This window comes from Apostichopus japonicus, chromosome 3 (assembly GCF_037975245.1).
Source record: "Apostichopus japonicus isolate 1M-3 chromosome 3, ASM3797524v1, whole genome shotgun sequence".
In the NCBI taxonomy this organism is placed as follows: Eukaryota; Metazoa; Echinodermata; class Holothuroidea; order Aspidochirotida; family Stichopodidae; genus Apostichopus; species Apostichopus japonicus.
Window position 1 is genome coordinate 16,164,091 of NC_092563.1, and position 23,773 is coordinate 16,187,863.

At 37.1% G+C, this 23,773-nt stretch overlaps 1 protein-coding gene across 24 annotated transcripts in view; it reads left to right on the plus strand.

The window, feature by feature from the left end:
• Positions 1-23,773, plus strand: part of LOC139964883 (uncharacterized) — a 131,735-nt gene that overhangs the window by 54,092 nt on the left and 53,870 nt on the right. For 17 of the 24 annotated variants that reach the window (XM_071967124.1, XM_071966982.1, XM_071967114.1 and 14 more), the window contains exons 41-65: positions 1,868-2,008; positions 2,899-3,039; positions 3,289-3,429; positions 3,680-3,820; positions 5,874-6,014; positions 6,264-6,404; positions 8,426-8,566; positions 8,816-8,956; positions 9,450-9,593; positions 9,793-9,936; positions 10,395-10,538; positions 10,874-11,023; positions 11,402-11,515; positions 11,646-11,789; positions 12,281-12,430; positions 13,405-13,518; positions 13,649-13,792; positions 14,127-14,276; positions 14,557-14,670; positions 16,068-16,220; positions 17,757-17,870; positions 19,050-19,301; positions 20,901-21,053; positions 22,697-22,840; positions 23,456-23,575. In XM_071967124.1, the coding sequence (XP_071823225.1) occupies positions 1,868-2,008; positions 2,899-3,039; positions 3,289-3,429; positions 3,680-3,820; positions 5,874-6,014; positions 6,264-6,404; positions 8,426-8,566; positions 8,816-8,956; positions 9,450-9,593; positions 9,793-9,936; positions 10,395-10,538; positions 10,874-11,023; positions 11,402-11,515; positions 11,646-11,789; positions 12,281-12,430; positions 13,405-13,518; positions 13,649-13,792; positions 14,127-14,276; positions 14,557-14,670; positions 16,068-16,220; positions 17,757-17,870; positions 19,050-19,301; positions 20,901-21,053; positions 22,697-22,840; positions 23,456-23,575 (3,576 nt within the window). The remainder of the gene's footprint in view (positions 1-1,867; positions 2,009-2,898; positions 3,040-3,288; positions 3,430-3,679; positions 3,821-5,873; positions 6,015-6,263; positions 6,405-8,425; positions 8,567-8,815; positions 8,957-9,449; positions 9,594-9,792; positions 9,937-10,394; positions 10,539-10,873; positions 11,024-11,401; positions 11,516-11,645; positions 11,790-12,280; positions 12,431-13,404; positions 13,519-13,648; positions 13,793-14,126; positions 14,277-14,556; positions 14,671-16,067; positions 16,221-17,756; positions 17,871-19,049; positions 19,302-20,900; positions 21,054-22,696; positions 22,841-23,455; positions 23,576-23,773) is intronic. The other 7 variants (XM_071966957.1, XM_071966966.1, XM_071967061.1 and 4 more) reach the window with 7 other exon arrangements.

A 23,773-nucleotide genomic window follows, 5' to 3' on the forward strand; every position in this document is an offset into this window, starting at 1 on the left:
ACTCGATTTATCCTCCCCTACATTTGTGGACATATGAATGTGATGGAAGCCTTCAAATTCTGTGGGTTAAGGAATCTTGTTCAAAGAGTTTTGAACCCTCCAGGTTTTTTGATATTTTTATTGAGCTTGAAATATTTAAATGATGTCCACCAGTGTTTATATTTGAATCTGTTTTATTCATAAATATTCTTTTAGATCGTCAAACTGTCTTTTTAAGTTACTCCCTGCAAGAAGTGGATGATTGTGTATATCGTTAAAGCACATATATACTACATTGAGTCAAAGCATGCTAAATGTCAATTTTGTCACCCATTCCCAACAATCCTAGGGTACTTTGAACACTAGATCCGGATCAGAACCCCTGATGTTATCAGCTGATCATCTCTCCATGGGGTAAACTTATGCATCGATCCGGACGCATTTACACTTGAGTCTTACTCTGATCCTCCCCCGCTATTCACCGGATGTTGGTATAACAAAAATCGGAAATGGAAATGTGTCATGCACAGCCGCGGATCACATTGTGCTTGTACTCCAAAATGTTTGTTGTCATGGTTGCATAGCCTTAGGGTGACAATCCTACGCTTTGTACTGCCCACATGCACCCAGTCTATATAGGAATGAGCACATGCATTATACAGGACTGGAATTTTGTGCATGTGACGTAATGAGGTCACCGGATATCTCGGGTCACTGTTGATACGGGAGTGTTTACATTGCCAAATTGATAAGATCCTGGTCTCTGCCATCATCAAAACAGGAGGATCAGATCCGGATCTGAACTGCGTTTACACTATAGCCGTGATCTCGACTTCAGGATCAGATCCTGACGTCGAGATCTGATCCTGCTCTAGTGTAACAGCACCCCTATTGTGTTCCTGTTAAGCCATAAATTGCTTTCTGTCGGTTAATGCAGACATTACTCTACGTGCTCATCAGTTTCCGAATGGTAAATTGTTAGATGAATTCCGTCTTGAGCTAATTCGAGTGCCAGACGAATGTTTCTACCTTTGTCATATCGGTGCTGTCCAAACTTGAAAGCAGAAGTTGTTCTATATGCGGATAGACCGGGAAAATGTTTTACCTTTATTAGCGAGTAAAAGAAATCTAGTGACAGTCACTTTCAGGCCAGTGGCATCACTTTTAAAGGCACTGAAGACTCACCCCAAACCGCATGCCGCGCTCTGAAAAAGTAAACTTTCTGTTGCTTGCAAGTGAAGTTTTCTGCTTGTCGCTACAAAATGCCGACAGTAAACGTGATACCTTGTTATCTTTAGCTGGACCCGAGATGTCCATCGCTGTTCTTTTTACACTGTGTTGTGGGTATTGACCGCAGCTGTATGTACTGACTGTACACTATTGTCTAATTACCGAAGGTAGCAAGCTGTGTGTATTTTCTGGGATCGATGGTGGTGTCTAACACTCCTGTTACACCTCATTCGAAACTAGGTCAGATTACCGGCATTTAGACGTTTCTTTTTGCGCGAGTCTTCACACCCTTTAAACTAGCACAGCCTGTTAGTGTTATTGTCCGTGTGTCCGTGTAGCTGTGTGGTCAGTGCTGATCCTTTGGTATCTAATGTTAACATCCTTTGTTTAATTCCTGGACTACATAGCTTTGCTCGGAGCCATCTTATGAAGAGATCTTATTAAGATCAGCATCCCTGTACCGAAGGGTGCGTGCATAGTCTGATGGACATTAAGACATAGAGTTAGATGGACTACGGAGGTGTCCACCTCATGAAGGATGAGGGCACCAGCTTGTACTACCTAAGTCCTCTAATAATAAAGCACCAATGTCAGCTGCAGAATTCTTCGAAATGAACCTACATTTAATCATTAATAATACATCTATGGTATCTTTCAGGTGAATGTGACACAGCGTGCATCGCTGTTTTGGACCCTGTTTGTGGTACCGACGGAACTACCTACGGCAATGATTGTGAATTGGGCATCGCGACCTGCCGAAACCCAACAGTCACCCTTGCTGCTAGAGGACCCTGTCCAGGTTTGTATGAGTGTTTTTAACCGGCTAAATTTGTAAGTCTTTGTTGGTGGTTGTATAGAGTTTGATGGTTTGTCTAAAACAGTCTGTTAGGAGAGGTAGGAGATAAACTGTAGAGGTACAAAGAGAGGATTAAGGGAAGTGGGTAGGGAATAAACTAGAGAAGGAAAAAGACAAAGGTTTGGAGGGAAAAAGGGTGAAAGAGAGCTACAAGAAGAGGAGAGACAGGGAGAACAAGGGAAATGGAGGGGGGGGGGAAAACAAGAGAAAAGTTAATCATGTCCTTTCTGAATGTTGAGCCCATGAGGTTGAATGGTGCGAAGGCGTTGAATCCGGCCACAGTCCCTCTCTGCTGATTCATACTAGGTCAGGACGGCTACCTAAGGATTCAATCCCCTGTCGGGACATGTCATTTATGGTATGGTTAGGAAGGTTAAAGTGTTCTCCCACCAGGGTCTCAGTCTTCATGGTGTTGACCGAGGATCTGTGACCATAGATATATCTCCTAACTCTTCTCATCCCCTGTTGGTTTCTTTCTTTCTTCTGTCCATCCCTTGTCTACTAATCCCCTTTCATCCATCTCTTTGTGTTCACCATGCTCATTAACCTGTCTGTAATATGTGCATGTTTTTGTCCCTTCTATTACTGTTACTTGTCATTTAGCCTCTGAAGAAGATCCTGCTAGGATCGAAAGGTCAGGCCAACTTACTTTTACACATTCTCTTACACAGGCTGTTTAGTGGAGAAGCAGTTTGCTAAAAGTTTTATTTTATTTTGAAGCAAACATTATGTAAACATTCCCCCTCCCCTCCCCCCCTCCATATCTGCTCTGCTATAATAAAATTGTTTTTTAATTTTCATGCTCTTGATTTCTATTCTTCTGTGATTTCCAGATGAATGTGACACATTTTGCATTACCATCTACGATCCTGTTTGTGGTACTGACGGTGTTACCTATAGCAACGACTGTGAGTTGGGCATTGCAACTTGCAAAGACTCCAGAGTGACTCTGGCCTATAGAGGAGAGTGCACAAGTATGTATGAAGAACAAATATTGGTTTAATCAAAATATGGATAAAATACTCACATAGAAGTCTTGACAATTTTGGACTGAAATATTTGCTAATTCGTGATGACCAATAAAAACTACTTTAGGTTTAAGAAAGTGTTTAGTAGTGGAATTTCACAGTCGTCTAGAACTGAATTATTGATTCTCTGCTCTGCATTCATAAAATAATTTTCAATTTTCATGGTATTGATATTGATATTTCTGTGATTTCCAGATGAATGTGACACATTTTGCATTACCATCTACGATCCTGTTTGTGGTACTGACGGTGTTACCTATAGCAACGACTGTGAGTTGGGCATTGCAACTTGCAAAGACTCCAGAGTGACCCTGGCCTATAGAGGAGAGTGCACAAGTATGTATGAAGAACAAATTTTGGTTTAATCAAAATATGGATAAAATACTCACACAGAAGTCTTGACAGTGTTTGACTGAAATATTTGCTGATTCGTGATGACCAAAAAAAACTACTTTCGTTGAAAGTATTTAGTAGTGGAATTTCACAGTTGTTTAGAACTGAATTATTGATTCTCTGCTCTGCTCTGCATTAATAAAATAATTTTCAATTCTTGTGGTTTTGATTTAAATTCTTCTGTGATTTCCAGATGAATGCGACACATTCTGCTTTACCATCTACGATCCTGTTTGTGGTACTGACGGTGTTACCTATAGCAACGACTGTGAGTTGGGCATTGCAACTTGCAAAGACTCCAGAGTGACTCTGGCCTATAGAGGAGAGTGCACAAGTATGTATGAAAAACAAATTTTGGAATAATCAAAATATGGATAAAATACTCACATAGCAGTCTTGACAGTGTTTGATTGAAATATTTGCTGATTCGTGATGACCAAAAAAAAAAAACTACTTTAGGTTTAAGAAAAGTATTTAGTAGTGGAATTTCACAGTTGTCTAGAACTGAATTATTGAATCTCGGTCACATTTTGAGGTTCGCTAGACTAGTGAAGGACAGCATTTCATGATTGCATGTCCAGGCTCATCTAATGTTGTGGAAAGGGAAAGGTGCCAGGTGGCAACAGGGGTATAAAAATGAAGTTTGAAGACATCCATGAGGTACATCAGTAATTTGCTCTGAAGAATAGACATAAAATGGTTGGCCCCAAATCACTCGCAAAACTATGAAGTACGGAGTTGACCTCTTCATTAAAACCAGTAATTGATATTCCTACAAATATTTTGTCCTTGAAAGAAAGAACAAATCCCCCAGAATATTGTAGGAACCGTCCACCTGTTAATTGCTAATTAACATTAGTTTGACGCCTTCCATTTCATCGCTTATCAATAGCGGAATGTTTCTTAACGAGATTACAAAATGGAATATGTTTTTTTGTAAAAATTTGAGAGACTAATATTCAAGTTCCCAATTTTAGATACAGGTTGGGGTTTTCCCATGCGAGGCCATTTTTATGCCACAGTCTGTGGTTCTGATGGACGAACTTACTCCGATCGTCTTGGAGAAAATAAAGGAAAACAACTCAGTAAATTGATCTTTATCCTGTAATATTTTGATGGAGGACTTATTTATTAAACATATAGCTTTGAAAAATATCAATTATTTAGCAATAACAATTAAATAATTAGTATAAACAAATTAGCTTTCCAAATCTGAATAGTGGGTATTCTTTGTTGCTCTGGCAAGAAATTCAGGGATAGTAGTTAAATGATACACGATGAAGAAGTAATTCCAGAGACGGAAATAATGATATGTTTTCAGTGGCGGAGCTAGGGGTATTGGTCAGGGGGGGCCAGAATAGTCTGTAGGGGCGCTTTCGACACTATCTAAGTGGAGCGCCACCACAGGTTGGCGCGGAGCATACAGAAATTTTTTGAGTAAAAATACTCCCTAGATCGCCGGAAATGACCCTTTCCGGGCCTTGCTAATTTGCAGATAAACAAAGAATAAATAGGTGTCATCGCCATTTTGTCAGAAAATTACACCAACAAAATGTGACAAATGTCAATAGGTATTTGAGAGCGCAATAAAAAAGTCAATAATCGCGAATAAGTAAAAAGTGGTGAAAAGCTGAAAAGGGCGCCAGCAGTCCTTTTGAGTCCGTCAGGGGGGCATCCGCCCCCTTTGACTGTATGGACACTCCGCCACTGTATGTTTTAAACTTGGTTTGTTCTGTACAATTCTTTGTTGTAGGGAGACTGAACTCTGTTCAATTCTGGAATTCCAAGGCCTTAGCAAAAAAAGGAAAACAAAAGAAATATAAATGGAAAACTCTTATGGCAATCCATTAATTTGACTGTGATTTCATGTTATGATGTGTATGTTAATGACAATTTTTTAAGTATATTGGCTGGTGAGTTGTTTAAGAGTTTTATCATGACTAAGTTTTCCAAACTAAATGAAATGTTGTTAAAGTCTTGAAAAGGAAAACCTGAACGATGTGAAAAGGTTATTTTTGTAGTGTGTGTGTGTTTGTTTGTGGGTAGTGTCTACATTTTAATTTAAAACTGGTTTCATCACAGGTAAATAATATAGCATTTGCATTATATCTGTGCGCGACAACTTCATTTTTGTTAATTTTGTCTCGTAATAACATAGTTTTGAAAATGATGTTGTTCTTTCTACAAAATTCTGCTACCACAGTTGTATAACAAATTAACCTTTTGAAACTCACTATGCCATTGGGAACCAAGTAAAATATTCCTTGCATCATATTAATTAAGCTAACATTTCCCCTCCCCCCTCCACCCCTCCATATCTGCTCTGCATTAATAAAATTGTTTTCAATTTTCATGCTCTCGATTTCTACTCTTCTGTGATTTTCCAGATGAATGCGACACATCCTGTTTTACCGTCTACGATCCTGTTTGTGGTACTGACGGTGTTACCTATAGCAACGACTGTGAGTTGGGCATTGCAACTTGCAAAGACCCCAGAGTGACTCTGGCCTATAGAGGAGAGTGCACAAGTATGTATGAAGAACAAATTTTGGTTTAATCAAAAGATGGATAAAATACTCACATAGAAGTCTTGACAATTTTGGACTGAAATATTTGCTGATTCGTGATGACCAAAAAAAACTACTTTAGGTTTAAGAAAGTATTTAGTAGTGGAATTTCACAGTTGTTTAGAACTGAATTATTGATTCTCTGCTCTGCATTCATAAAATAATTTTCAATTTTCATGGTATTGATATTGATATTTCTGTGATTTCCAGATGAATGCGACACATTCTGCATCCTCAACTACGATCCTGTTTGCGGTACTGATGGTGTTACCTATGGCAACGACTGTCAGTTGGGCGTTGCAACTTGCAAAGACCCCAGAGTGACCCTGGCCTATAGAGGGGAGTGCACAAGTATGTATGAAGAACAAATATTGGTTTAAACAAAATATGGATAAAAAATACTCACATAGCAGTCTTGATAGTGTTTGACTGAAATATTTGCTGATTTGTGATGACCCAAAACCAAAACTACTTTAGGTTTAAGAAAGTATTTAGTAGTGGAATTTTACAGTTGTCTAGAACTGAATTATTGAATCTCGGTCACATTTAGAGGTTCGCTAGACTAGTGAAGGACAGCATTTCATGATTGCATGTCCAGGCTCATCTAATGTTGTGGAAAGGGAAGGGTGCCAGGTGGCAACAGGGGTATAAAGATGAAGTTTGAAGACATCCATGAGGTACATCAGGAGGTATAAGTCTTTTCTCAAGTAATTTGCTCTGAAGAATAGACATAAAATGGTTGGCCCCAAATCACTCGCAAAACTATGAAGTACAGAGTTGACCTCTTCATTAAAACCAGTAATTGATATTCCTACAAATATTTTGTCCTTGAAAGAAAGAACAAATCCCCCAGAATATTGTAGGAACCGTCCACCTGTTAATTGCTAATTAACATTAGTTTGACGCCTTCCATTTCATCGCTTATCAATAGCGGAATGTTTCTTAACGAGATTACAAAATGGAATATGTTTTTTTGTAAAAATTTGAGAGACTAATATTCAAGTTCCCAATTTTAGATACAGGTTGGGGTTTTCCCATGCGAGGCCATTTTTATGCCACAGTCTGTGGTTCTGATGGACGAACTTACTCCGATCGTCTTGGAGAAAATAAAGGAAAACAATTTTATTAAACATATAGCTTTGAAAAATATCAATTATTTAGCAATAACAATTAAATAATTAGTATAAACAAATTAGCTTTCCGAATCTGAATAGTGGGTATTCTTTGTTGCTCTGGCAAGAAATTCAGGGATAGTAGTTAAATGATACACGATGAAGAAGTAATTCCAGAGACGGAAATAATGATATGTTTTCAGTGGCCGAGCTAGGGGTATTGGTCAGGGGGGGCCAGAACAGTCTGTAGGGGCGCTTTCGACACTATCTAAGTGGAGCGCCACCACAGGTTGGCGCGGAGCATACAGAAATTTTTTGAGTAAAAATACTCCCTAGATCGCCGGAAATGACCCTTTCCGGGCCTTGCTAATTTGCAGATAAACAAAGAATAAATAGGTGTCATCGCCATTTTGTCAGAAAATTACACCAACAAAATGTGACAAATGTCAATAGGTATTTGAGAGCGCAATAAAAAAGTCAATAATCGCGAATAAGTAAAAAGTGGTGAAAAGCTGAAAAGGGCGCCAGCAGTCCTTTTGAGTCCGTATGGACACTCCGCCACTGTATGTTTTAAACTTGGTTTGTTCCGTACAATTCTTTGTTGTAGGGAGACTGAACTCTGTTCAATTCTGGAATTCCAAGGCCTTAGCAAAAAAAGGAAAACAAAAGAAATATAAATGGAAAACTCTTATGGCTATCCATTAATTTGACTGTGATTACATGTTATTATGTGTATGTTAATGAAAATATTTTTTAGTATTATAGTATATTGGCTGGTGAGTGTTTAAGAGTTATATCATGACTTAGTTTTTCAAAATAAATACATGTTGTTAAAGTCTTGAAAAGGAAAACCTGAACGATGTGAAAACGTTATTTCTGTAGAGTGTGTGTGTTTGTTTGTGGGTAGTGTCTACATTTTAATTTAAAACTGGTTTCATCACAGGTAAATAATATTGCATTTGCATTATATCTGTGCAACAACTTCATTTTTGTTAATTTTATCTGGTAATAACATAGTTTTGAAAATTATGTGGTTCTTTCTACAAAATTCTGCTACCCCAGTTCTTTCACTTGTATAACAAATTAACCTTTTGAAACTCACTATGCCATTGGGAACCAAGTAAATTATTCCTTGCATCATATTAATTAAGCTAACATTTCCCCTCCCCCTCCCCCCTCCACCCCTCCATATCTGCTCTGCATTAATAAAATTGTTTTCAATTTTCATGCTCTTGATTTCTATTCTTCTGTGATTTCCAGATGAATGTGACACATCCTGTTTTACCATCTACGATCCTGTTTGTGGTACTGACGGTGTTACCTATAGCAACGACTGTGAGTTGGGCATTGCAACTTGCAAAGACTCCAGAGTGACTCTGGCCTATAGAGGAGAGTGCACAAGTATGTATGAAGAACAAATATTGGTTTAATCAAAATATGGATAAAATACTCACATAGAAGTCTTGACAATTTTGGACTGAAATATTTGCTGATTCGTGATGACCAAAAAAAACTACTTTAGGTTTAAGAAAGTATTTAGTAGTGGAATTTCACAGTCGTCTAGAACTGAATTATTGATTCTCTGCTCTGCATTCATAAAATAATTTTCAATTTTCATGGTATTGATATTGATATTTCTGTGATTTCCAGATGAATGCGACACATTCTGCATCTTCATCTACGATCCTGTTTGTGGTACTGACGGTGTTACCTATGGCAACGACTGTGAGTTGGGCATTGCAACTTGCAAAGACTCCAGAGTGACCCTGGCCTATAGAGGAGAGTGCACAAGTATGTATGAAGAACAAATTTTGGTTTATTTAAAATATGGATTAAAAAATACTCACATAGCGGTCTTCACAGTTTTGGACAGAAATATTTGCTATTTCATGATGACCATGGTAACAGGTATAAAGATAAAGTTTGAAGACATCCATGAGGAGGTACATCAGGAGTTTTAAGTCTTTTCTCAAGTAATTTGCTCTGAAGAATAGACATAAAATGGTTCACCCCAAATCACTTGCAAAACTATGAAATATGGAGCTGGCCTCTTCATTAAAACCACTAAATGATTCTCCTACACATATTTTGTCCTTGAAAGAAAAGAACAAATCCCCCAGAATATTGTAGGAACAAGCCATCTGTTTATTGCTAATTAACATTTAGCTTGAAGCCTTCCATGTCATCGCTTATCAATAGTGGAATGTTTCTTAACGAGATTACAAAACGGAATATGTTTTTTGGTAAAAATTTGAGAGACTAATCCTCATGATCCCAATTCTAGATACAGATTGTGTTTTCCCGTGCGCCGCCATTTATGCTCCAGTCTGTGGTTCTGACGGACAGACTTACTCTAATGAATGCGAGCTGAGAGGAGCAGCCTGCCTTAATCCAGAGATCTTTTTACTTTATGAAGGAGAGTGTGACGGTGAGGAATAATGTGCTTAATTCCTCGTGTAGTACTGCCTTGGTTGTGTTGAGATTTACACATTACACAATATTACACATTACACAATATTACACATTACACAATATTACACATATTACACAATAGGAGACAATATGCAAATTTGTGAATGATTTATATATTCATTTATGGTAATCTGTATTTCAATTTCCAATTTCAGCCACGGGTTGCGATTTCGCTTGCGAGGAAATCTATGCGCCAGTCTGCGGATCTGATGGACAGACTTACTCCAATGGCTGTGAACTGAGAAGAGCACTATGCTTTAATCCAACCATCTCTTTACTGCATCATGGAGAGTGTGATGGTGAGTCACGCGTGTTTATTTAATGTATGATACTTTATGTCTGTGTTCAGGAGAAATTCAAACTTGCAGGTGTTGTCAAACAGGATGCAACGCTTCACGTAGCGTGGCGTTGCATCCCAACGCCTTCGCACCATTCAACCTCATAGGCTCAACATTCAGGGAGGACATGACTAACTTTTCTTCTGTCCCCATCCTTCTCCCCTTGTCCCCCCCCCCTCCCCATCACTCCTCTTCTCGTAGCTCTCTTCCACACTTTTTTCTCCACACCTTTCTGTCTTTGTCCTTCTCCAGTTTATTCCCTACACCCTTGCCTTAATCCTCTCTTTTTCCCTCCACTGTTTATCTCCTACCTCTCCTCTTCCTCCTAGGATCGAAACGTCAGGCCAACTTACTTTCACACATTATTAATATATCTGTTATCATCTGAACTCAATTTCCATCTCTGTATCCAATTTCAGTTACAGGTTGTGATTTCCCATGCGTGTTAAATTATGAGCCAGTCTGTGGTTCTGATGGCCGTACGTATGGCAATGCCTGTGAACTGAGACGAGCAGCCTGCCTGGATCCAAACATCTATGAACAGTATGAAGGAGAGTGTGTTGGTGAGCCAGGTTAATTATTCTTCCATTGAGTGGTACATTACCTTTCTTATTTGTATTACTATGCAGTGTCTATTGTTATATTACAAATTAATGGGTATACATTTGCAGGAATAAAGATCATGTGTGAACAAATAGTAGGCAGTTTTTCTTGAAAGCTTACAAAGATTTAAGGAGATTCGGAGGAGGAGGAGGAGGAGGAGGATGAGGAGGAGAAGAAGAAGGAGAAGTTGTTTGGCAAAGAGGGTAATGTTTCCATCTGTTTAATCCTTTGTGTTGCAGGACAATCACCTGTGTAAACGATAATGGTTCCATCTGTTTAATCCTTTGTGTTGCAGGACAACCACCTGTGTGTATGGATTGTGCTGCATCTACTGTGTTTTGTAACATAACACATTTCTTTGAGAGCTGTGATAATTGTCCCAATATTAGCCATACTTGCTGTGATAACTGCTGTGGAGGGCAGAGATGTTTACCAAGAGATACAGGTAATGGTTAGATGCCATCACTAATTCACCCCCCCCCCTCCCCTCCTCCCTGCTCATTTTATTTGATTGTCTTCAAGACAGTTAAAAGCAAAAATCTTAAGAAGTTTTTAAAGAAGTCAAATTTGAATATTTGTTGGTTCTAAATGTTGGCTAAATAGAAAATTATTCAGTTTGAATCTGTGGACAGAGGATTGGAGGATCACGATTGGGTAGAGATGTCTAAAAGGAAATGATATTTCCTTCCTGTTACTACCAGTAATATCAACTCTTCATCTTCTTCTAACCAATAAAACAGGACCCACAAAAGAAAAAATTCTTTCTTCCATTTTGTACTATTTTCATTTTTTGTTCTCCATCTTTTTATTTCCCGTAAAACAGGACCCAATGCTTGCTCCAGTAGACCGTGCTCCAACGGTGGCTCGTGCGTATCCCAGGGTCCGTTCTTTGAATGCAGGTGCCCACCTGGTTACACTGGCCTTTATTGTGAACAAGGTAAAGATAGATTTTGTTTCCTTTTAAGTGATGCATTTTGCATCTTGTCAGATATTGTCCTTAGGTTTTGTGCGGCAAGTTAACATCTGTTATCATCTGTACCTAATGTCTATCTCTGTTCCAATTTCAGTTACAGGTTGTGATTTCCCATGTGTGTTAAATTATGAGCCAGTCTGTGGTTCTGATGGCCGTACGTATGGCAATGCCTGTGAACTGAGACGAGCAGCCTGCCTGGATCCAAGCATCTATGAACAGTATGAAGGAGAGTGTGTTGGTGAGCCAAGTTAATTATTCTTCCATGGAGTGGTACATTACTTTTCTTATTTGTATTACAGCAGTGTTTATTGTTATATTACAGATTAATGGGTATACATTTGCAGGAGTCAAAATCATTTGTGAAAATGTAGTAGGCAGTTTTTCTTGAAAGCTTACATAGTTGTTGGCAAAAATGGCAATGTTTCCATCTGTTTAACCCTTTGTATTGCAAGACAACCACCTGTGTAAATGGTAATGTTTCCATCTGTTTAATCCTTTGTGTTGCAAGACACCACCTGTGTAAATGGTAATGTTTCCATCTGTTTAATCCTTTGTGTTGCAGGACAACCACCTGTGTAAATGATAATGTTTCCATCTGTTTAATCCTTTGTGTTGCAGGACAACCACCTGTGTAAATGATAATGTTTCCATCTGTTTAATCCTTTGTGTTGCAGGACAATCACCTGTGTAAATGATAATGTTTCCATCTGTTAATCCTTTGTGTTGCAGGACAACCACCTGTGTGTATGGATTGTGCTACATCTACCGTGTTTTGTAACATAACACATTTCTTTGAGAGCTGTGATAATTGTCCCAATGTTAGCCATACTTGCTGTGATAACTGCTGTGGAGGGCAGAGATGTTTACCAAGAGATACAGGTAATGGTTAGATGCCACCACTAATTCACCCCCCCCCCCCCCCTTCCTTTCTGCTTATTTTATTTGATTGTCTTCCAGACAGTTAACAACACAAATCTTAAGAAGTTTTTAAAGAACTCAAATTTGAATATTTGTGGGTTCTAAATGTTGGCTAAATAGAAAATTATTGGGTTTGAAACTGCGGGCTCGAAAATGCAGAGAGAGATTCAATAGGATCACCAATCCATCACTTCTATGCTGATGTGGGTGGCGAAAAAAAAAAAATTGAAATGAAAATTCATCATGAGGATCGAGATTGGATATGGGTGGTAAAGAAATGATATGGAGAAGGGCTATAACAATAGAAGACAGATAGGATAGAGGTAGCTAGGTGAAAGTTGGAACTTAAAGCCATCTGACAGAGGAAGCAATTGAGAGATCAATCTATAGAGAAAGATATAGATATTAAAGAGACAGGAGAGAGATTGGAGGATGATGATTGGGTAGAGATATGAGAGCGTTGTGGTCAAGTGGTTAATGCAATGGACTTGTGATCTAAGGATTGCAGGTTTGAGCCCTGGCCAGATCATTGCGTTGTGTCCTTGGGCAAGGCACTTTATCTCCATTGCCTCCCTTCACTCAGGTGCATAAATGGGGACCTGTGAGATAAAACTGTTAGCTGGGCATCGCTGTTTAGCTGCTGCCATGTGGAGGGATTGTCTCTATGTTTGACAGGTTATCGTTGACCGGGGTAATATTGTGATCTTGTTAGGCACTTCTGATGACACTTGAGTGTCATAGGGGTGCAGTAGAAATGTACATTATTATTATGTCTAACAGGAAATTATATTTCATTCCTGTTACTGTAAGTCATGTCAACTCTTCATCTTCTTCTAACCAATAAAACAGGACCCACAAAAAATATAATTCTTCTTTCCTTTTTGTGCTTCTTTTCTTTTTTTCATTCCACCATCTTTTCATTTCCCTTAAAACAGGACCCAATGCTTGCTCCAGTAGACCGTGCTCCAATGGTGGCTCGTGCGTATCCCAGGGTCCGTTCTTTGAATGCAGGTGCCCACCTGGTTACACTGGCCTTTATTGTGAACAAGGTAAAGATAGATTTTGTTTCCTTTTAAGTGATGCATTTTGCATCTTGTCAGACATTGGCCTTAGGTTTTGTGCGGCAGGTTAACATCTGTTATCATCTGTACCTAATGTCCAACTCTGTTCCAATTTCAGTTACAGGTTGTGATTTCGCATGCGTGGAAATTTATGCGCCAGTCTGTGGTTCTGATGGCCGTACGTATGGCAATGCCTGTGAACTGAGACGAGCAGCCTGCCTGGATCCAAACATCTATGAACAGTATGAAGGAGAGTGTGTTGGTGAGCCAAGTTAATTATTCTTCCATGGAGTGGTACATTACTTTTCTTATTTGTATTACTACGGCAGTGTCTATTGTTATATTACAAATTAATGGGTATACATTTGCAGGAGTCAAGATCATTTGTCAAAATGTAGTAGGCAGTTTTTCTTGAAAGCTTACAAAGAGTTAAGGAGATCAAAATATATTCGGAGGAGGATGATGGGGAAGAGAAGAAGGAGGAGAAGTTGTTTGGCAAAAATGGTAATGTTTCCGTCTGTTAAATCCTTTGTGTTGCAGGACAACCACCTGTGTAAATGATAATGTTTCCATCTGTTTAATCCTTTGTGTTGCAGGACAACCACCTGTGTGTATGGATTGTGCTGCATCTACTGTGTTTTGTAACATAACACATTTCTTTGAGAGCTGTGATAATTGTCCCAATGTTACCCATACTTGCTGTGATAACTGCTGTGGAGGGCAGAGATGTTTACCAAGAGATACAGGTAATGGTTAGATGCCACCACTAATCCAACCCTCCCCTCCTCCCTGCCAATTTTGTTTGATTGTCTTCAAGACAGTTCAAAACACAATTCTTAAGAAGTTTCAAAGAACTCAAATTTGAATATTTGTGGGTTCTAAATGTTGACTAATAGAAAATTATTCTCTTCAACTGCTTAGTAATAAAACAGGACCCAAAAACAAAATATAATTCTTTCTTTCATTTTGTACTTTTTGCACTTTTTATTTGCAATCTTTCCAATCTTTTTATTTTCCATAAAACAGGACCCAATGCTTGCTCCAGTAGACCGTGCTACAACGGTGGTACGTGCGTATCTCAGGGTCCTTTCTTTGAATGCAGGTGTCCACCTGGTTACACTGGCCCTTATTGTGAACAAGGTAAAAGTTTTCCTTTTAAGTGATGCAATTTTTGCATCATTTCAGATATTTGCCCGAGTTTCTGTGCGGCAGGTTAACGTGTCATTATATGCCTCACATTTACACCATAACTTAGACGTATAGCTTGCAGGCGGGTGCCAGTAGTTTAGTTCATAGGATGGACATCGGAGACACAAGCTATAGTTGCCTATCCATAATTGTTATTGAGAATGAGCACAAAGACAAAACAGTTAAATGGAAAAGTAGAAAACAAAAGGAATCAGCAAAGAGATAACTGTACCCCAATCATACATCAACTGAAGCACTATCCTATCCACATGGTAACAATAATACCTTCTTGAAAATATCATGCATGTATTATCTGATATACCAGTTAACTTGTTGTCCCCAGTAGCTGTATAGATTTCTCCATTTTGTTTTGTAGGGGGGGGGGGTGTGAAGAATGAGAGATCCTTTTGAGGGGGTTGGTGGGTTCAGACAGCAATGACTGCCTACAGTACATGTATGCATGTATGGGCACAGCTGACAAAGTTACAATTTACTTCAAACTATAAGTACTCATATAGGGGCTGCTCTCTGGGAATAATATACCTATAAGTTAAAACATATACCTGCACTCTATGCTGTGGTACAGTAGATAGATCACAGTTATATGTCAGTGCTTACAGAGATGGCAGTGTAGGATAGTGGTGTAGGTTGTACACACAACAAAATACATAATGCAGTAAAATGTATCCAACAGTGGTATATGTTATAACATATACCTGCACTCTATGATGTGGTAACAGAGTATAGATCACAGTTATATGTCAGTGCTTACAGAGATGGCAGTGTAGGATAGTAGTGTAGGTTGTAACACAGAACAAAATACATAATGCAGTAAAATGTATCCAACAGCAGTATATGTTATAACATATACCTGCACTCTATGATGTGGCACAGTAGATAGATCACAGTTATATGTCAGTGCTGACAGAGATGGCAGTGTAGGATAGTGGTGTAGGTTGTAACACACAACAAAATACATAATGTATCCAACAGTGGTATATGTTATAACATACCTGCACTCTATGATGTGGTAACAGAGTATAGATCACAGCTATAGGAGAAGGAAAATTGAAAAATGAGAAGAAAGTGGACAGGGTTTAGCAAATTTTGTCGATATTTCTTCCTTAATTATCCAAATTAATCGATGAATATTGTTTTAGCATGTAAATTTTCTTTATATATTCACTGGTAGTAATTAATTTTCTAATGATTCCTTAATACTTAACAAGAGTTTTGAATTGTTATTGATACCAAAACAGATGTCATCAGCTATATATATAAGCTGAGAGATTTTTTTGCTTTGATCTACCATTTCTCTCATACATGATACATTTATTATTTTGTTTTAGCAGTGTTTGAGGAAGAATGCCAGGATTGCAGATTGGTGCGTGTGGATTGCACTGCAGGGATCATGAACCAGAGGTGTGGGTATTGTCCAAATGTTACCCATGTCTGTTGTGAGGACTGTTGTGGGGGTCAGACCTGTGTCCCCAGAGAGACTGGTAAGGAGCCTGAACAGTGCTAGCTTGATATCATGATTATATCACTATTTGTAACATTTACATGGCAAGTTACAGCTTATGAAACTCTTTTCTTGGGGGTATGTTTATTAACATTCCCATTTTAGTACTGAATTCAAGTCATCAATAACAGAAATTGTTGTGGTTAGTTAATGATGAGAGCTATAAGGTTAAGTGAAAAGAAGCTCATGTAGGCAGTGAATGATTATATGTACTGATTTCAAGTTAAACAGATTGTCAATAATCTATGGTCAGTTTTTGAATTGAATTGACGAATTCAGGATTTCAATATAAACGACATCACAAGACATAAATTAGCGAACAATTGAAGTGATGGATTCAGAAATCAATATAAACGACATCACAAGACATAAATAGCGAACAATTGGAATTGATGAATTCAGAATATCAATATAAACGACATCACAAGACATAATTAGCAAACAATTGAATTGATGAATTCTTATTATCAATATAAACGACATCACGCGATATAACTAACAAACAATTGAATTGATGAATTCAGGATATCAATATAAACGACATCACATGACATAATTAGCGAAAAATTGAATGAATAAATTCTGGATATCAATATAAACGACATCACAACACATAATTAGCGAACAATTGAATTGATGAATTCAGGATATCAATAAAAACGACATCACAAGACATAATTAGCAAACAATTGAATTGATGAATTCAGGATATCAATATAAACGACATCACAAGACATAATTAGCTAACAATTGGATTGATGAATTCTGGATATCAATATAAATGACATCACTCGACATAATTAGCGCAAAATTGAATTGATGAATTCAGGATATCAATATAAACGACATCACTCGACATAATTAGCGCAAAATTGAATTGATGAATTCAGGATTTCAATATTAACGACATCACAAGACATAATTAGCGAACGTTTGAATTGATGAATTCAGGATATCAATAAAATCGACATCACAAGACATAATTAGCAAACAATTGAATTGATGAATTCAGGATATCAATATAAATGACATCACGCGACATAATAAGCGAACAATTGAATTGATGAATTCAGGATATCAATAAAAACGACATCACAAGACATAATTAGCAAACAATTGAATTGATGAATTCAGGATATCAATATAAACGACATCACGCGACATAATTAGCTAACAATTGGATTGATGAATTCTGGATATCAATATAAATGACATCACGCGACATAATAAGCGAACAATTGAATTGATGAATTCAGGATATCAATATAAACGACATCACTCGACATAATTAGCGCAAAATTGAATTGATGAATTCAGGATTTCAATATAAACGACATCACAAGACATAATTAGCGAACGATTGAATTGATGAATTCAAGATATCAATATAAACAACATCACGCAACATAATTAGCAAACGACATCATAAATGGTTGGGTTTTATCAAAAGCATGAAGTATTATGCATTTTTGTATATGAATCCGCTGTATTTCAAATTTCATATTTGCCATCTCAGGTACCAACATGTGTGACTATAGTCCTTGCCAGAATGGGGGTAGTTGCTTCCCCAGAGGAGGGGATTACATGTGCCTCTGTCCCGTGGGGATTGGTGGAAGAAATTGCGAGGACAGTAAGTCTGCAAAATATTTCTTTTAATTTAAAAAAAACAAATTTTGGCCTAAGAGTAGATTGCATCATTGCATCTTCCTCATAGTTACTTAAAGGCAATTAGGAATAAGGTATTCGTTTGTTAAATTTCACAGGGTATGGAGTTCATTAGCACATACTGATCGGATTGGTTTATTTATTAACATCAGATTAAAGAGAATTGATTGAAAGCATTAAAGTAGTACTGGTTGATAAAATGCAAAAGAAAAGTATGACAGTGTCTCAGTCTGATAACACTGAAATAATCACTGAGCTAATAACTTACTGTGTAAATTTATATATTATATATATGTATATATATATATTTATTTATTTATTTATGTATGTATATATATATATATATGTATATAAATATATATATGTATATAAATATATATATTTATACATATCCACCTCACTACGATTTCAATTATATATATATATATATATATATATTTATGTTTGTATATATATATATAATTGAAATCGAATGAGCTGGAAAATCAAGAACAGTGAAACCGGACACCCTAACCACTAGGCTATGGACGCTGATTGTATGTCCAGAGGTTGGATATTCACACACATATATATATATATATATATATATATATTTATATATATATATATATTTATATATATATATATATATATATATATATATATACATATATATATATATATATATATATATATATATATATATATATGTATATGTATATATGTAGCTGCACTTACAGACACAGGTTGACCTCTTGACCTTTACATGTAAAATCTATCTTGATCAAGCTTAATGTATTTGAAGGATAAAGACTAAACCATATTACTTAATGCAATTCAGAGAGATGATCATTACTGCTAATTTATAAAGTTTACCATATGCCATCGTACCTACAAAACCTACATTTTTTCACTTCTAACTGCTCCCAAATCCGAAATAAGATTTTACAAAAAAAAAACAGCAAATAAAAAATCAGGATGGTGAGGAATGAATTAGTGAGGAACAACTGTAATAACAGAAATACTAATTAAACCGTCAAATTATGAGTTATTCTTTAATTGAAAGAACCAAACAAGTTTCATTTTTGAATTTGAGATTCGGAATTTCCATAATTAATTATTTAATTAATTATCCTAATTAATTAAATATATGTATTCCTTGTAGACGGACCAGACACCACCCCACCGTTCATCTTCAACTGCAGCGCAGTTCACAGCTTTGTGTTCGACAGCGGCGCCTCCGTACCCGTGGAATGGTCGCCACCAACTGGTTTTGACGATAGAGGTGGAGATGTTGTCATGACCGGACCCGGGCTTACCTCGTTAAGCCTCCCGGCTGGCAGCTGGAACTTCTATTATACTTTCCAAGATGTGGTTGGAAACTTGGCCCAGTGTTTTGTCAATGTTGTGATTGAAGGTCAGTCCTTTCGTCACTTTACTGGTTTTGATCATCATCTGCGATCACTGAAATTTCAATTTTCAATTTCTTTATTCCAGTATTTTAATTACAAAATTTATAAATAGGACACATAATAATGATCCAGAAAAAAATGTAAAAAGGAATAAACATGAAAACATGAGCAAATAAGAAATAAGATGTGGAGGATAAGAAGTTTGAAAGATTAAACCATTAAAACAAGAACCCATTTGAATATAAATGGCTGTTCTGTAGATAAATAAATGGGTTTTTAAAAAGCATAATTCTAAAAGTTGGCAAGATAGTAGGACTTCGTAGATTGTACTTGTTGGTTCTATTGCACAGAGAGATCAACTCGGAGTAATTATTAGACCTAGGTGAAAGTCGTTCCAAAAGGACGTCTATGATGAATTTAGGATTTGAAAACTCCATCACTCCAAACATAATTGTTGTCAAGTTTACAAGGAATTATTTATCCAATATCGCATTGCAAAATATGGCTATGCAAAATCGGCCAACTGCATATTCAGGCAAGAGCTTTTTCCACAAATTTGCGGAATATCTGTGATTTCTCTTCTACCTCAGGACAAAAACTATTGTCCTAACACACTGTAGCTAAGCAAACTGGAGCCTATACCGCAATTTTTGCAAAGTTCTGTAATTTTTTTTACCCCAGGCTCATCCCTGATAATACAAGCTGCAAAGATGTACAACAGTTGTTTTGCACATAGTTACCATTCTATTTCATATGAGACAATGTTTAGAGCCTTCAGAGAACTGGAACATAAAAAGTATGAACAATAAATTATTTCCTGATTTAATTGTGAGTGACAGATTGATATACTCAGACAAAATTTTTTTGTCACTAGAAAGGTGAAAACACTCTCATGATTCTGTTTCTCGGTTTCTTGTAGAAATTAAATTACTATGTATTACGTAGCGTATGACAATTAATGACTTTCACAGCATTTCAGATTGTCCAGCCTTTATAACAAACGAAAGGGAAAATTACTTCAAACCCCACTTTTAGAACTAGACCAAGCTGGATAAAAGATATATAGCAACTTTTTTCGAGTCGAAAATCCAAAATTGTAATTTCAATTCCATGTTGCTATCAAGCTATTGTAATTGACTGTTAAACTCGGTATGTGTGCCACTGGTAGAGAGCTGATGTCCTTTTCCACATGTCAATGTCAATACACTAATTAAGCTCATTAGTGACTTTTTTCTCCTAGTGTAATTCTTTCCTCTTTCTTTCTTTCTTTCTTTCAAGTCTATTTCTCCTTTTTTGTCTTACCTAAGCCTTCATCAAAGTTTAGTTTTTTGTAAAATGCTACCCTTCTTGCCTCTGTGAGGAATTAGATGAGAAAAACACCGAAACCGATAACTGTTTGTTCGATGCATCAACTCATGGAAATATTAAATCAAGGTTTCTACCGTATATACGAAAAAAAGAGTCAGTTAAATATTTTATAAGCGATTATTCCGTACATTTTAATGTAGCTGACGAATTCCATCACTCCTAAGCTTATGAAAGTTTACCAAGTTGAGTTTTCTTGTAGCTATATGTGACCACTGCCAATATCTTTCTTTCTTCAGCTCTTGATTGTGAAAACTTGGACTGCAGTGACACTGGGGGACCTGTTTGTGGAAGCAACTTTGAGACTTATTCAGACATCTGTGAGCTGAGACGGTTTGCGTGCAGTGCCGTCTCTGAGCCTCCGTCTCTCTTGTTCGACGGCTCTTGCGAAGGTAAATTTCATTACCGACCCAAAAAAAAAATTGAGAAATGATATGACTCCCAAACTTTGCATATTTTTTTTATTTTTGAAGGTGCTGAGATGTAGCTTTTTAAGCACAATACACAAGTACTAGTTTTGCTAACAATTTACAAAAATCGAAACATTTCTCAAAGGGAAGGGGGACACCCCCTCTCACTTAGACCCCTCCCCCAGGACGGCGATCAGTATACCCGGCACTCAGGAAATCCTGGGCAAATCCTTGATATATAATACAATTAATTTAAAAAGGAAGAAGACTGATGATAGGTTCAGCTCTCATCTTCATAGCTTCTTTATAAAAATGGTTTAATATATTCAACTTATTCCTTTCTATATAGTCAGTTGCATCGTTTTCCTATTTTTAGCGGAAATTAAAACCTTAATATATTTTCAGACCCTTTTTGAATAATCGAAGTGATGTCATACAGTACATTATGGTTAGGTTAGTGGTTCGATGCTAACTAGCGGACCGAGGTAATAGTGACTATAATAAACAGACACAAATGTCCAGCAAACAGACGGATATGTTTATATCCAGGCTGCTTCTAATCATTCATTACCTACTTTACATTTGACTCAAGCCTTTTCAAATGTTGAAATTAAGACATCCCCAAAAATATGCAAAGTTTGGGAGTCATATCATTTCTCTATTTTTTTTTATAACAATTTATAACATTTAAAAAAAAATTTTGTAGTGAAATATATTACGTACCTGGTAAAAGGGACCGATTGAGAGCCGTAAGTATTGTTTCTCGCATGCATAATTGATGCATTATTAGTCTGTATGATTTTGGCATAGGCCCAATTTATGTTGAATATATTGTTAGGAATGTTGGGATTTTAGATGAAAATAGTGCTGGGCGGGATTCACAATTTTTAAGACAGTGCTGGGCGGTAATTTTTAGTGCTGGGCGGGGCCGTCCAGTGCTGCCCAGCATGGGCACATCCCTGATATATATATATATATATATATATATACATTTCAAATGTATCTAGACTTATGGAGATTGTTGGTGGGGGCAGGCGAGGAGGCCTGGTGCCCCTGTATTGTTGCATTATTTCATTGTAATACATCATTATCAAAAATCATCAAATTGCTAGCTTCTGTCAATATTGCCAGCCAAATTTCAGGAACACAGACATATATTTTGACTAAATTTTGTTGTAATGTGTACATTAGTTAATGGATTAGAATCAAATCTTGTACATGAAAAAACCTTTTTGGCTTAATATCATAATCAGATTGTTACAAACAGTTTAGACTAATACCACAGGTTTAATATATTTATTTTTTATTTTTTTCATTTTCCATTTCTTCGAAATAATTACATGCATAAAGGCATCATTTTCGGCACATCTTATGTATTCACGCACTCTGTCATTCCTTAAATGCTGGTACAATATGACAATTATGTGGCAAATTCAACGTGGATGGACACACTTGGACTTAATGTTGAGACTAGTGGAACACTAGTAGTTGTTACTCAGAGTTTCATACGTTGAGCGATCATCAGACAACTGTTCTATATTTATATATCAACATCTTATATATGTTGACATATATATATATGTCAACATCTTTGTGACCCATTTTCTTTTTAACCCTCACCTCAGATTTTGACCCCTGTGCCATTGACTGCCCTGACATCACCAGACCGGTCTGTTCGACTGACGGCTACACCTATCCCAACCTATGTGAGCTCAGTATAGACAGGTGCAGATACGGTGACATAGAAATCGCCCACGAGGGTGGCTGTGGTAGGTGCCATGATTCTTGTTAATTAATGTCAATGTAACAATCCTAACAACGGTTAGATTCTACTAGACCCTATCTGACAGTTATTTTTATCCTTCACTTGGTAGTAAAATTTAAGAGGCAAATAAACTTAGCCTACAGTTCAATCATTCCAAACAATTGTGATAGTTATAACATCCCCGATGAGCAGTCTGTGATAGCAAACTAGTCATCTTCGTCTTCGAGTTGTACTCGGAGAAAACTCCCAAGTTAACGAGCACTGTGCGATGGTTAGTAATAAACTTGACCTGTAATGCGAGTTTGAGAACCTTACACGTAGGCAATGGCGATGAAATTTCCATCAATTCATCAATAAAATGAAGGGGCAGGAGTCTCTGATTAAGAATATTTGTTTAGAGCAAAAATATCATACCTATGTTAAATAATTGCTCTGACCGAGGACTTTTTGTATGTGGTTTAAATGTTTGCGTAGATGGTGTAGCAACAACACTGGTACAGTTTTTTCTTTTGAAGGTAAGGATTGTGAGTCTGACTCCTGTCTCTTGTCAATCAGTTCAATGTTTGTATGTTTGTTTCTCTTGTGAGTTGGTTTTCATTAACTCTTTATTCCTGCACAGAAAATGCATGCGATGGAAGGCCGTGTATGAACGGTGGAAGCTGTCGACCCTTAGGTCTTGAGGACTTCTTCTGCATGTGTCCACTTGATTTCTTGGGTCCAATTTGCGATGTCTTTGTTGGTGAGTTTATCTGTAGCTCCATCCCTCATCATGTGTTATGCTAACCACGAAACCTTGAACTGGTGGTATCGAAAATATGGTCTCTTTTTCATGAGGAGGTGGAGGTTTGGGTAGTGGTGACTCTCTAAATTTAAATACTTGTTAATTACACAAATACTGTCATATTTTGAAACATGTCTGAGAAACTCTTGTTTAAAT